General features: G+C 38.5%; 1 protein-coding gene across 2 annotated transcripts in view; it reads left to right on the plus strand.

Annotated features, from left to right (window-relative positions):
* Positions 1 to 217: 217 nt before the first annotated feature.
* The window catches only part of GUCA1C (guanylate cyclase activator 1C), a 37,244-nt gene continuing 24,676 nt past the window's right edge, over positions 218 to 12,785 (plus strand). Inside the window, exon 1 of one of the 2 annotated variants that reach the window (XM_033005180.2) lies at positions 218 to 485. In XM_033005180.2, the coding sequence (XP_032861071.1) occupies positions 282 to 485 (204 nt within the window). In that variant the 5' untranslated portion in view covers positions 218 to 281. Of the gene's footprint in view, positions 486 to 6,090; positions 6,366 to 12,785 lie in introns of those variants that run through there. The other variant, XM_033005182.2, reaches the window with a different exon arrangement.

Below are 12,785 nucleotides of genomic sequence, written 5' to 3' on the forward strand. Positions count from 1 at the left end.
AGATGCCAATGCAAGATGAGAATCAGCATAATCAGTCCTCATGCCCTGCTGAGGCTCGGCAACTGACTGTGCACAGACTGTAATCAGCTGATAAAACCATGGTACACTAAAAGTGGGAGCTAGTAATCTTGCTATGGTGCTATATTTACTTAGACTATATTGGTAGTGATCTGTAAGAGGTTTAAAGTAGCTCTCAAAGGCAGAACTGGTGTTTAAATGTTTGTGGTTGGAAAGCAAGAATGAACATTTGGACATATAACTACTGAAAAAGGTTACCTGATATGTTTGATGCTATGGGTGCCACTGGATCAGCAGATGACATTAATGCTATGGAAATTCACCACTGCTACACAAAATTTATGAAGGAATGCCCATCTGGACAACTTTGTCTGCATGAATTTAAACACATCCTGGATCTACAGGGACTTACTCCAGAAGCTAACAGTTATGTTGAGCAAGTTTTTCACACATTTGACATGAATAAGGTAAGTATTCATTCTTGACTTGCTGGCTTTCTTATGGTTGTATCATTTGATGTATTCAGCAACATGTCCCAGAGGGCTGGTAATGCTGAATATTCAGAGGTAATGGAAGTGATTCGGAGGTGATTCAATAGAAAACTATGGGCAAATAAATGTGAGTGGCAGGCAAACAATTTTAAATGCTCTGTTCCCAGTACATTTTACTATTTTGAAAATTGCATGCAGTCATTCTAATATATGTTGAATAGTTTCTCATATTTAAAGCCTGTATTTTTATTATTATTTTCAGTGTGTGCTAATAATTGGAAGTGTTATTTATATAACTCTGCTTGAAAAATCCTTTTAAAAGCATTAAGTGTTTGGCTGGGTCCATAGGTATTAATGCTTTAAGAATATGCAGCATAGACACAATATGATTCCTCTGTCACCAAATAAAATATTGCTGGTTTCATTCCAAGAATCTTCTGTGGCTTCATTTGGTATTAGTCAATCCCCTTTTCCAAAAACACATCTGTCTGGTTTTGATTCATCATCCTGACTTTGCTGCTTCACATCCTAGGTCATCCCAAAGGCGTCCAGCAGCTGTTAGTTGCATTGCTGCCTCATGTTCTTCCAACTCAGTGTTCATACAGGTTCTGTCTAGCCATGAGACTCATCCACAAGACTGTGCCTTGTTATTTTCCCCTTAAGTCAGAATAATACTTTCTATCAAATGTTGCAAAAGAGGTGGAGAGTCATCTGTAATTCCTACAAAACTGTTTGTCCTTGACTGAAATATAGTTTAGGCTGAATTGTCAATACTACACCATCAAAGTCTGCCTCCATCTAATAAAACAGGGGGGCCCATCATGGTATAAAAACTTATTAAAAAAAAAAAAAAAACAAAACATTAATGTTCTCTACCCACATAATTGATCTCAATGAATTCAGAGAGGTAATGAAAAATGTGTTATTACATTACATTAATTGCTTTAGTGGCAGGTTAAAACTGGTCCAAATTGCAGCCAGAACTTCTCCAGACAGTTTAAATATCCAGAAATGGCCCTTCTGTTCTTTATTATGAAATACATTATATTTGCTTCACAAAATGTTAAGAGTAAAAGGTACCTTGTGTGGTTTTACATCCAACCTTTATTTTTTTTGTATGGCGCCAGTAGACTAAGGATTCCCAGAGTCAGTACTTCTGTTACACCATTTTCTTGTTACACTTATTTCTACACACACCCCCACTCCCAATTCAGCTTAATTTTTTTGGTATTATGTAATTCTCTTTCTTACATAGCCTTCAAGTACTGTTCGTATAAAATCATGCTCATCAAATGCTCTTTTCTTCCCCCCTGCCAATTACCAGATGGTTAAATATAGTGGAATTTGATTAAGTAGAATCATCTAACTCAATAAATGTGATAATTACAGTTGGTGAACAAACTACAAGTCTATCAATATGAAATCTGACTGGCAGAAATTGTCAGCTTACACTGTTCTTTTCAATTAATAATTTGAGGTATTTTGTTCCCCAGTAAAGCTTTATCAATGCTAACTTTCTTGAGTAATGCACATGGACAATGTTTGAGCTTATCTAAGAGCTTTTTCAGTTTAGCTTTAAAGTATACTGCAAAAAGCCCTTGACGTCTCAGTGCTATTGAGAAATATTTGGAAAAATTTCCAAAATTTCTCTTAGACAAATACTTTTAAAGCAACTAGTGACTTGAGGATGTTTCAGGAAATTGAGCCTGCAGCTTGTTTTAGTTACTTTTCAGAAAACTGGAATGTGAAATGCACACTTTTTGAAAATCAGGCTTCTGTCAAGATGATAGCATGCCAGTGCAGGAGCAACCACTGACAGGGAAATCAAGCATTTGCCATGAGATAACCGAGGGTGGGGAGGTTGAAGAAGAAAGTACCCTTCAAATAGTTTTGCACCAACAGAAATGCACGAGAGAACTTGCCACTACTATTGGTATTGACCTATATATTTGAAAATATCTGTTGTACTCAGCAAATGTTTCATCCAGTACAGGCAGAGAGTGCAGAATAAATTAGATGCAAACTTTCATGGTGCAGTTGTTCTTTAACACCTTACTCCATTCAGCTTTCTCTACCATTTGTAGTCCTTGTAATACTAAGTGTAACTAGAACTATCAGTTTTGTTCACTGGTTTAAATTACTAACAGTATTGAGAACGTGCATATAGACACTGGTGTTTGCTTTTTATATACTTGTGAAGAATACTTTTCCATATCTATTTAGAGTACCTTTCTGTAAAGAAAAAAGTATTTTACAAAAGTAGATAGTCATTCTGTATTAAGACAAGCCTTACACGAACCTGAGACCTGTCTAAATAAGGAAAGAACTCAAAACCAAAGAGGTGGGGAACTTTTGGGGCTTTGGGGTTGGGTACTTTTTTTGGTGGGGTGGTAGTGTCTTTTTGTTGGCTGCTTTTTTACACGTTACTAATTACAGGGCCTCCCTCCCAGTACAAATAGCTTGGCGCCCAGGGAGTAGCTTGTTCAAGTTATCTGATTAATATTAAGCTATATGCTTTAAACTTGTGTTATACACAGGTCAGAACTTAACTGCTACATAATCCTATCCATTATCCCTTTCTCCTGTTTCCCCCTAACTTTTTCATCAACTGGCATATTTCAATGAAATATCAAAGAGTGGGCATTTCAGCTAATTAGTTCCTAAAGTTTTCATAAAAATTGGCAGATGGGTAGCAGAAACACACCCGGAATGAATGCCCCACTCACACAGAATCCAGCTTTTATTCATTGCTTCAGGCAACAACTGGCTGGCAAAACAATGAGGCACTTGTTTTCCTTTGCCTGGTGAGGATACAGGGTGGAGCTGGGGTACCAGGGTGTGGAGATTTAGGGGACAGAAGACAGAGTCTGTACAAATCTAGGCTTTTGTTTTGTTGTTCCCAGAAGAGCTTGTTTAATTAACGTTCCATGTTAGAAAGAAAAAGATGTTTCAATGTTTTATCTGTTTGGAAGTCTTCCCCCCATTTTAATGAAATTTAACAATGATCTGGCTTTTAGGGCTTCATAAAATCCACTATAAAACTGCTTATGCTAGTCTTATAACTTCATTATTTAATCACGAGCTCCTGCTAAAGATCTGATATTCGTTTCCAGTTCTGCAAGATGTTGTAACAATCCTCCATTAGCTACTGTAATCTGAGGCAGAGATTATATTGTATATTTTCTTAATTGAGCTGTGGCAGCAATAAGTTCAAGAAAAGTTATTTAGAATGCAGGACTGAAATGGTACATTTAGAATAGTCATATACATGACTTTGTATCACTTGTATCCTCTGCAGCTAGAAATAGTATGAAGAATGTGGCATCTGCTCCCAGGTAAAAGGCTGGCAAGTTTTTCTCTTTGTCCAATCTATTTGTGTAAATTAGTGGCTGGAAAGACTTAAACACTTAAGGAAATTAATCAAGTGAACCAGAATGTTTTACCTGAATGTTTTACTTTTTCCTTTTTAATAATAGAAAAAAAAAATTTTTTATGAAATCACAATATAATTTTTAATGAAATGGCAACATCATAAATACAAGATTTAGTTACAACACATAGAATCTAGATAAGCTGTAGCTCAGTTTTATTTTTCTCTTGCCTTGAATAAAGTCTTGTGAGAGCCTCACTGAAAAGCCTGTGGCAAATGAGGACCAGGACCTCTCAAGCCGCATGCCAGGATTTCATAAGCTTCACCTTTGGGATTCACACCACGTCTGTTTAGTTTGTTATGATGTGTATATTTATCTGCTGTAGTGTACGTATCCTGTGAAGTCATTCTATGGGGCTTTAGGCTGGCTTAGGGAACCAATTTACGTAAGAAGAAGAATGAGCTGTTGGCATACTAGCTTGCCAAGAGTAATGCATATGGAATTTTTATGGCTTGGCACAGGCTTTCTCAGTAAGAGTATCCTCATACTGTTCTTGATCATTCTGACTATATCGACACTTCTCTAACAAGAGCATGACTTATGTATAGTACAATCAAAAAGCATTTGTCTTCCAGATTCTGGCCTTAATACAGAAATCCAGCTCAATACTCCTTTCCATGCTTAGCAGAGCCAAAGGATCTTATTTCAAGATGATTCTGCTCTTTGCAAGTTAGATGAACCAAGCCTCTCTGCCCTCCCTTGTACTTCAGTAGAATAAAAAACTACCTGATTTAGTCAGTGGAAACTAACTCTTTCTTAACAGAATAAGCAGATATGTTTTATTATGGTTTATCAGTTTGTGAAACAAACTACATATAAGGTCAAGGTTCTGAAGTGGCATAATATTTAGAGATGCAAAAAGTAATTATTGTTCAGACTGTCTTGCTCACTGCAGTGCAATTATATTTCAAATTTGAAAGTCTTCAGGTTTTTTGTTTTTTCCTGAAGACTAAATGCTATTTTTCTTCTGTTAGAGAATCAGATTTTGTTTACTGCCGTGATGGTAAAAATCACAGCCAGATCTTTGACATTACTGGATGGGGAAAATAATTTGGGTTCTAATCTCTTGCAGCATGTATTTAGCATTTAGGAAGTGAGATTCCAAGCAAACAACAGACTTTGGTGCGCTGCAAGTTTCTCCCTCAACCTGAAATTTTTGAAGCTGCCTCTATCAGCCTTCAGTTTCTATGATACTGAAAGTGGCATGCTTTCAAATTGCTACCACTGTATTTTCTGAAAACTCATCACTGAGACTATGTGAACAGAAAGTGTGTGTTAAGTGGATTATGCAAATGAAGCAATATGATTACTTTTTAGTACCTCCCCACATTCTTACTGTTTTAGAATTATATACATAAGGACATGTTCCTAGTTCTTTTTACCTTAAGATTATATTAAAAGCATTTATCACATGCTTGGTTTAGATGGGATGTTAAATCAAATTCAAAGTACGTACTTTTAATTGGAGAGTCATGGGGACTCTGCCTTCAGTTAAAAAGTCCCATTCCTGAATTTCACTCGCTCTGATTTATGTCATTTCTTCAGGTTCTGGTGTGTGAAGTTCATCAGTTTTTGTATTTAAATACTCTCTCACAGGAAACATCAGTTTATCAGGACATTTGTTTTCAATGCTAATGTTATGATGCTGTATGGTCTGTTTTTATATATTATCTTTCTTCAGCTGGATGAACACTTACTGGCACCAGAGTCACCACATACATTAGTATTTTGCAGGATTTATGATTCTCCTTGTTTTCCAAGGAGCTGAATGCAAAGGCCTCCAAACAGAACACAGCAACACCATTTCACAGTTTGGGAAGCTTTCAAAGTCATCTTAGCATTTTAGTGCAAAGTATTGCAAGTTTAGCAAGAGTACTAAGGCTGAAAACCTGACACAGGACCTTACACAACGTGAGCCCAAGTGTCATGTTTTGTCTTCAAGAGAGCCCCTGAAGAAGCAGGTTGGGCCCTGGGAACACAATGAGGTAGCTCAGGCCAGAGAGAAGGACCCACCTATTGACAAGCCTGCTTGCGTTCAAACAGGTCACAAAGGATGATCCTATGGGGTTTCTATTTTTACCTAATCCAGATCTTCAGGTATCTTTAAGAGGTTTATGGTAGTTTTACAGCTCCTGGTTTGTAGCTGAATTCTAGCTGGAGGTGAGCCAGGGTAAATAGGAATACTGCGCAAAGGCAAACAGTGCATTGTTGACAGAGAAGGTTGGAGGGTGCTATGGGTGCCGGGGAATCATCTGATGATTTTGCTGCAATAGATAACAGTCAATGGTACCAGAAATTTATGAACCAATGCCCCTCCGGGCAACTTACTCTCCATGAGTTTAAGACAATATTGGGTTTACGTGGTATGAACAATCAGGCAAACATGTATGTTGAGCGGGTGTTTCACATCTTTGACTTGAATCAGGTAAGAAATTTTCTTGGACTATTTTCATCATGAAATGTATATGTTAGCATGAACAATAGAGAACTTTGGCCAAGTGATATCAAATAAGAAGGGGTAGGTAGCTGGCAATTGGTTTGTTTTTTGTTTTTTGTTTTTTTTTCTTATTAATTTCCAGCAGCTGTGCAGCATTACTTAAACTGAGAAAATGGAATTTGTTGGAATCTTTTCAATGTCACTTAGGTTGTTTAAGTGAAGAGCTCTTCAAAAATCTACTAAACAAGTTTGATTTCTTGTAGGTGGGGCTGAATGAGAGTCTTAAAGCCCTCATGTTCCCACCTCTTTCACTACTGGAAGGTTGTGTGAATATTTCTGTCTTCACTCTTCTTTTTAAAAATTATTTTCCAAAGCAAAGTCTATTCTGACCTACTGAGCTGCATTTCTGGACAGTTACAATGAATGTATTTTTTTCTTTATTATGTTACCATCATTTTTATTCTTATTTGGAAAGTTTGTAAAAGAATAATATAGCTGTTTTACTTCCCTACCCATGACTTAAAAGGCAAAAAAACAAACAAAACAAAAAAAAAAAAAACACCAAAACCAATCAAACAAACAAAACCAAACCAAAGCAAAACAAAACTTTTAAAGCTGAGCAGTGGAAGGAAGGTAGACATGAATTATTGCATAGATCAGAAATCAGAAAAACTCTGTTATTACTTCTAAAAGACAACTGGAAATAATCAAGAAATGCAGTGGAAAAAGTACAGTCAAAAATGGGAATAGGAAGGAATAAGATAAGTAGGTATCAGCTTTCTAGGAGAGGGAAGAAATAAGTGAAACGTAAAACAAACAAAAAATGAAATCAACAAAATTAAGACACAACTATAAAGAGATGGAAATAAATGTTCAGAGAGTGGAAGGAGAAAATAGTGTCTCATGCCTTCTTTGTACTTTAATTGAAACCCTTGTGGAACTGAAATGCAAGCTGTGGAGAAAAAGTGTTGAAAAGGTAGTTAAAATCTTAGTGAGAGAGTAATTCTCCATCAGAAAGAGAGCTGATACTTGGACAAAAACAACATAGGGGAACAAATGTGGTTGTTTGCTCGGCTGCAGTCAGAGGGAGAAGAGGCTGGCAGTGGCAGCCACAAGATCCAGCCCCTTGGGGTGCCCCTCCACAGGGCCTGCCTCTCCACTGGCCCAGAAAAACACTTGGACAGGGATTACTAGACAGGAATACCGCTGCACTCTTTAGTAGCCTCAACTAGCCCTTGCCTTGCCAGACGGAGCCACTAGGAGATGCAAGTTGCTCAGTGTCTGTTCGGTTTGGGAGAGGCTGCAGGCACCAAGGAGGAGAACGTCGCCAATCAAAATAATGGTACCTAATTAGGGAAGACAGCCTCTCCTTTTAATTAAATGTTTACTGATATCTCTCTCTGTTGGCTTGGTTTTCCCTTTTCCAAAATGCTTAACTAAGTCAACTTTATTGCTGGGGGCAGGAGGGGGAAAGATGCTTTAATATCCAAAGTTCTTCCAAATCGCTGTGCTGTTTAGGCAGACAAAAACAGGAAGCTAGGATTTAGAGTTGTTTAAGGATCTATACGTAACATTATTAACTGGCAAAATCTAATCTGTCTAAACCAAAATTCTTCATGAAAACAGCCTGTGGCATCAAAATGTCCTTGGGTTTGGGGTTAATTCAGGAATATTGCCCTTCTTCACACAAAGGTTTTGGGGACTTTTGAAACAATAATTTATTAAATTAAATTTTATAAATTTAAACCAGGTTATCAGCATGCAAAAGTTCAGGGATTTCTTTTCTTTTTATTTCTCCCAGTTAGAGCCAGTACATTTAATTGGCTTCTCAGATTTTCCCTGAATGAGTGGACTCTTTCCCTTCATTTCTAGTAAGACCACAGTTTAACCGTCATTACACTGCCTCTCTGTCCTTAATCAGAGGTTGTTAGTCCCCCTTGCAGTTCCCTGATGCCCACAAGGTAAGGCCCAGCCCAAGATCTTGCCAACCCTGAGTTCAGGAAAATCGGTGAATTTGTGATAGCTACTAAAAAGAAAATATTCCTGACTTATCCTTCTGACAAAGGAGGATGCATCTCTTTAGCAACTAGAAGCCTTGATGAACAGCTTCAGGAGTGGGCCCTCACTGTATTAAGTCTTTAACTCCAAATGGAAAACATGAAGTCAGTACCTCAGGGCACTTCACATAATCATTAAAATGAAAACAACTGCACTACAAATGGTTCTGTGGGAAGTATAAGACTTGTTATTTCATTATTCACAGTCCGCTGGTTATTTATAGATACCGGTGTGGTGTAGCGTGTGTGGCTAACACCACCCACAAAATCACGTCTGTAAAGGGTTAGTTTAATGACAGGAAAAATAGCCTAGGCTAGACTGTGCACAACTAAGATAAGCACAATTGCTTATCTCATCACTGGGACATATGTCACTGTGCGACACTCATAATCCCCATGTCACAAATAATGAAGCAGTAGTACAGAAAGGAATCTGACATAACAGGCTTCTATAGATGTATTTTTAAATGGTCGCTGTCTTCTGTTTTGGTTTTAGATCCATACACAAACCCAAGGAGTTCATTGTTTGTAGAAATATAGTAGCAGACACACAAGGAATGTGATTGTGAACTAACAAAGTTGTGGCAGTGCTTGATCAATGTTTTCAATGAGAATAAAATTAAGCAATTGTGTGTATATTCCCACACACTTCTCTGTGTATGCCATGGTTAAAATGCTATAGAAAGTAGAGATGACCTCTCTTTTCCTCATCCCCATGCTTGAGTTAGCAAGAATTTGGTGAGTTCTCTCCTCTCAGGCAGGGAGAGTAGAGGTTGTGTCTTACTAGAAACTTGCCTCATTGGGGCAAAAACTTTCTGGTTTATGAAGGAGAGGAAAGCAATCCTTAAAAGCAAGCCACCATTCTGATGAAAATACAGGAAGCTAGCTTGGTCCTCCTCCTGCATAGGAGGAGGAAAGCAGAATTTAAAAGCTGAACACTCATTCAAATAGTTAGAAAATTGTACTGTGGGCAATAGGGAGAAGAAGGTGATGTTTGGGACTTTGAAGTAAAAAAAAAAAATGTTAAAGTCCATGGGGTAAATTTTCTGACTGCGACAGACCATTCCAACTCTTCCTGGAGGATAACCTCCTCTCTATGCAATTTTGTATCTTGTCCACATTGCTCTTATTTGGGCAGCCTAGGCAGTCCCTCTGAAAACACGTCACCCAGGCCTGCTGGAGGTAAGTTGCCTCTATCTTGAGACATAAATGGACTCTGAAGCTGGATAGAGATGAGGAATAGCCATGTGCCTGTGGGGAGGTTGCAGGACAGGGGGAAGGAAACTATGCTCTTAAATCAGCTGGCTAGACAGGGACATGGGAATGCCTGCAATGGTGCTTTGTGTGGTCCTGCCCACGCAGCTCCCCTCTGCAACCGAAATGAGCAGTGGCAGATCTCTGTAGCCACTCAGCACCGGCAGGATCCAACACCTGATAGCAGTGGAGTGCAGGGAAAAAAGGGTATGGAAGAAGAGAGATATGGGGCAAAGTCCAGAAGCATGATCTGAGTCATACAGGAGAGAGAAATGGCATTTTTCAGAGGAAACAGCAGGTAGAAATTGCTGAGGAAGGAAAAAGGGAGTGGGGCTTGAGGGAGCTGGAGTGGATTCAAAAATGATGAAGAGACAAAAAGTTAATTGGCAAAGATGACACAAATGTAGATAAAAAATTGTAGATGTTTTTTATTCAAATGCATTTAAAACTTGGTGTTTGCCACCTCAAGCACTAGTAGTTGTCTTTTTTTGTCTTACCTTCAAACAAGTAGCATTCAGCTGAATCTATCAGAGTGGAAAGATGCATGACTTCCTTTATTCACAACACAGGGATTTAGTATCTGCTGCCTACAGCTGAATTACTGCTGCTTTCACAATACTCAAGAGAGAGGGAATACCATCTTTATTATATTACTTTTCGACCATTTTTCATATCAAGGTAGTTCCTGATCACCCTGTTGTGACGATGTTTGGTGGGTTTTTTTGTTTGTTTGGTATTTAAAAAAAAAAAAAAAGCAACCTCTATTTTCAAACTCTGTCAAAAAGACTACTTCATTTTCACTTGTAAAGAAATCTAAATTACACCATCCCTTCCAAAACTGATGAGACTATACCATTTTCAGAGCAGGACTAATGAACCTGATTTTTTTCTCACGTTTCCCTACAGAGACAGTTTTGCTCCACCTGCAGTGTGCATTTTCTGTGTGCCCCATATTCTTGCAGTTTAGCAACTGTCTGTCCTTGAACCAGCAATCTTCTTTATTACAGGACTGTCATTTTCAGTGCAAGTACATTGTCCCACTGTTACCTGTTTGTATCTTTTTCTTAATTCCCAGAATATTGCACAGACTCCAGAAAGCTTCTTGGCATCTCTAATGTAGATCTCAATAGATACTGTCATTTTATCTCCATCTTTTAGCATCAGTTCAGTTTGCTACAGATAGCGCGTTTGGAATTGCTTCACTGAGCTTCCTATATACAAACTAGTCTCTATACCCACTGTTTCAGTGTTCTTTGAAATGGCTTTGCTATATTAATTTCTTCAGTGCAGCTCCACATTGCTATGAGTCTTTCTATTTTTATTTATAGAAGTAGAAATCCTCTATTGCTGTTGGCTTCTGGAACAAGTGATTTCTGTAGAATTTCTACTGTCTCGGCATATGCTTTGTCTGTGAGTTTATTAAGTGCTGTCAAACTATGCAGCAAGTTATAAATTTTAGTCTTTTTGTGCCCCATAAAACTCACCTTTCTTTTTTGTCAGGTGTAATATCACCTATTATATACTGTGCCAGTTGCTTACTAAGGATGAGGGATGCTGCGAAACTGAACTATAAATCAGATCACTTCTTCCCCAGGCAATTTTGCTGTCTTTTACAAGTATTTTAGTTATTGTTATTAAACTAAAGGGATCCTGAAAACAGGTATTACTTTCAAATCATTCCAACTTTAATTTATCATTCTCTTATAAGTTTTTTTACCAGAATGTACAAAATCTGACAAAAATCTGACTTCCAAGGCCCCATCTTTAAGCCACTGCAGCAGTCTCACGTGCCTCAGTCACCATGGGTACATTTCCCCAAGACTAGCTATTTGGAAGCAAGTAGCAGAGGAATTGTGTGTTTTTTCAGGGGGAGAATAAAGGAGGGAGGGGAGAGGGATCAGTAGATGTAAGCAACTCCTAAGTTCCCTATGCCTAAGTGGGATCCTGAGAACAGTGTTTGCACAAGGTCATGTGAAGAGATGCTGTCATTGTCCAAGTGGAAGAGATAAAAGGGGAAGGATGACTAGCACTGGGTGAGTTACTGAGGGACAGCTCTTAACATAATCATATGTAAAGTTTGCAGCCTGCTTAAGTTGTGTTCCTGGTGCCCTGTCTTTCTCTGGTGTTTGACACAATGACTTATTAAGAGCAGGACATGATGACTGAAAAAGAAAATTCATGATTTTTGTCAGACTGCATACCCAAGAGTTTTGCCTGCTTATTTCCTTTCACCTCCCTTGTCCTCACTTTCTTTTCACTCACCCTCACTGCTCCAGCCAGCACTCGCTTGCAGACGAGATGCCCATGTGAGATGCCCTCACTCTCCCCCAGTCACTGGGATCATGCAGCAGCTCTAGGGCTCAGAGGTGGTCTCAGTGGGGGGAAGGCAACACACCAACTACGCAGTCTGCTGTATGTTCTTTGCCTACTGAACCAGTTTTGGCTAAACCAATGTCAGTGTCTGTATCTTCCTGTTTAATCTTAAAAAGTTCATGGGCATGTGAGGATTGTTCAAGCTTGCTTACGAGTATGCCACATTTTGAAGTATATGATATTAAATTTAATTATGTCCTTGTGGAGAGAGTGGTAGCATAGCCCATTAAGAGTGTGGAAGTCCTTCTCAAAAATTGACCTGATCCTAAAAGATATTGTTTACTCTTTGGCTTAAATGAGGCTAGAGGGAGGTTGCCGTTTTTCATGAGGCACTCAGCACCTCACAGGATTGTGCTCTTTAACTCCACCATGTGATTATAAATGAAAAGGCTAAGTGAGTGGGAGAATCTTGTTCCTGCATCTCTAACACCTTATAGTTTTACACTGGTATTTATAGCTCCAAATTTGTCTGTGCTGTAGTAATGCTCCTGAGCTGCTTATGCCCTTGTATAGAAGCTAATCAGTACGGAAGTATTATTGATACCTAACCCCTTCCCTGATCCGACAGAGGAAGAAGGAATTAAAAATTCCTTCATTTTCCAAATGAAAGCTGTAAAATAAAAAGCAGGACTACAGCACTAACCAACCGCATGGAAACTTGTATTCAAGTCACTTACCAGACCAAGCTGATTCTTGTTAAAGAAGTTACTGTAAAAGATTCCTC

This window comes from Tyto alba, unplaced genomic scaffold, assembly GCF_018691265.1.
Source record: "Tyto alba isolate M040663 unplaced genomic scaffold, T.alba_DEE_v4.0 Super-Scaffold_14, whole genome shotgun sequence".
In the NCBI taxonomy this organism is placed as follows: Eukaryota; Metazoa; Chordata; class Aves; order Strigiformes; family Tytonidae; genus Tyto; species Tyto alba.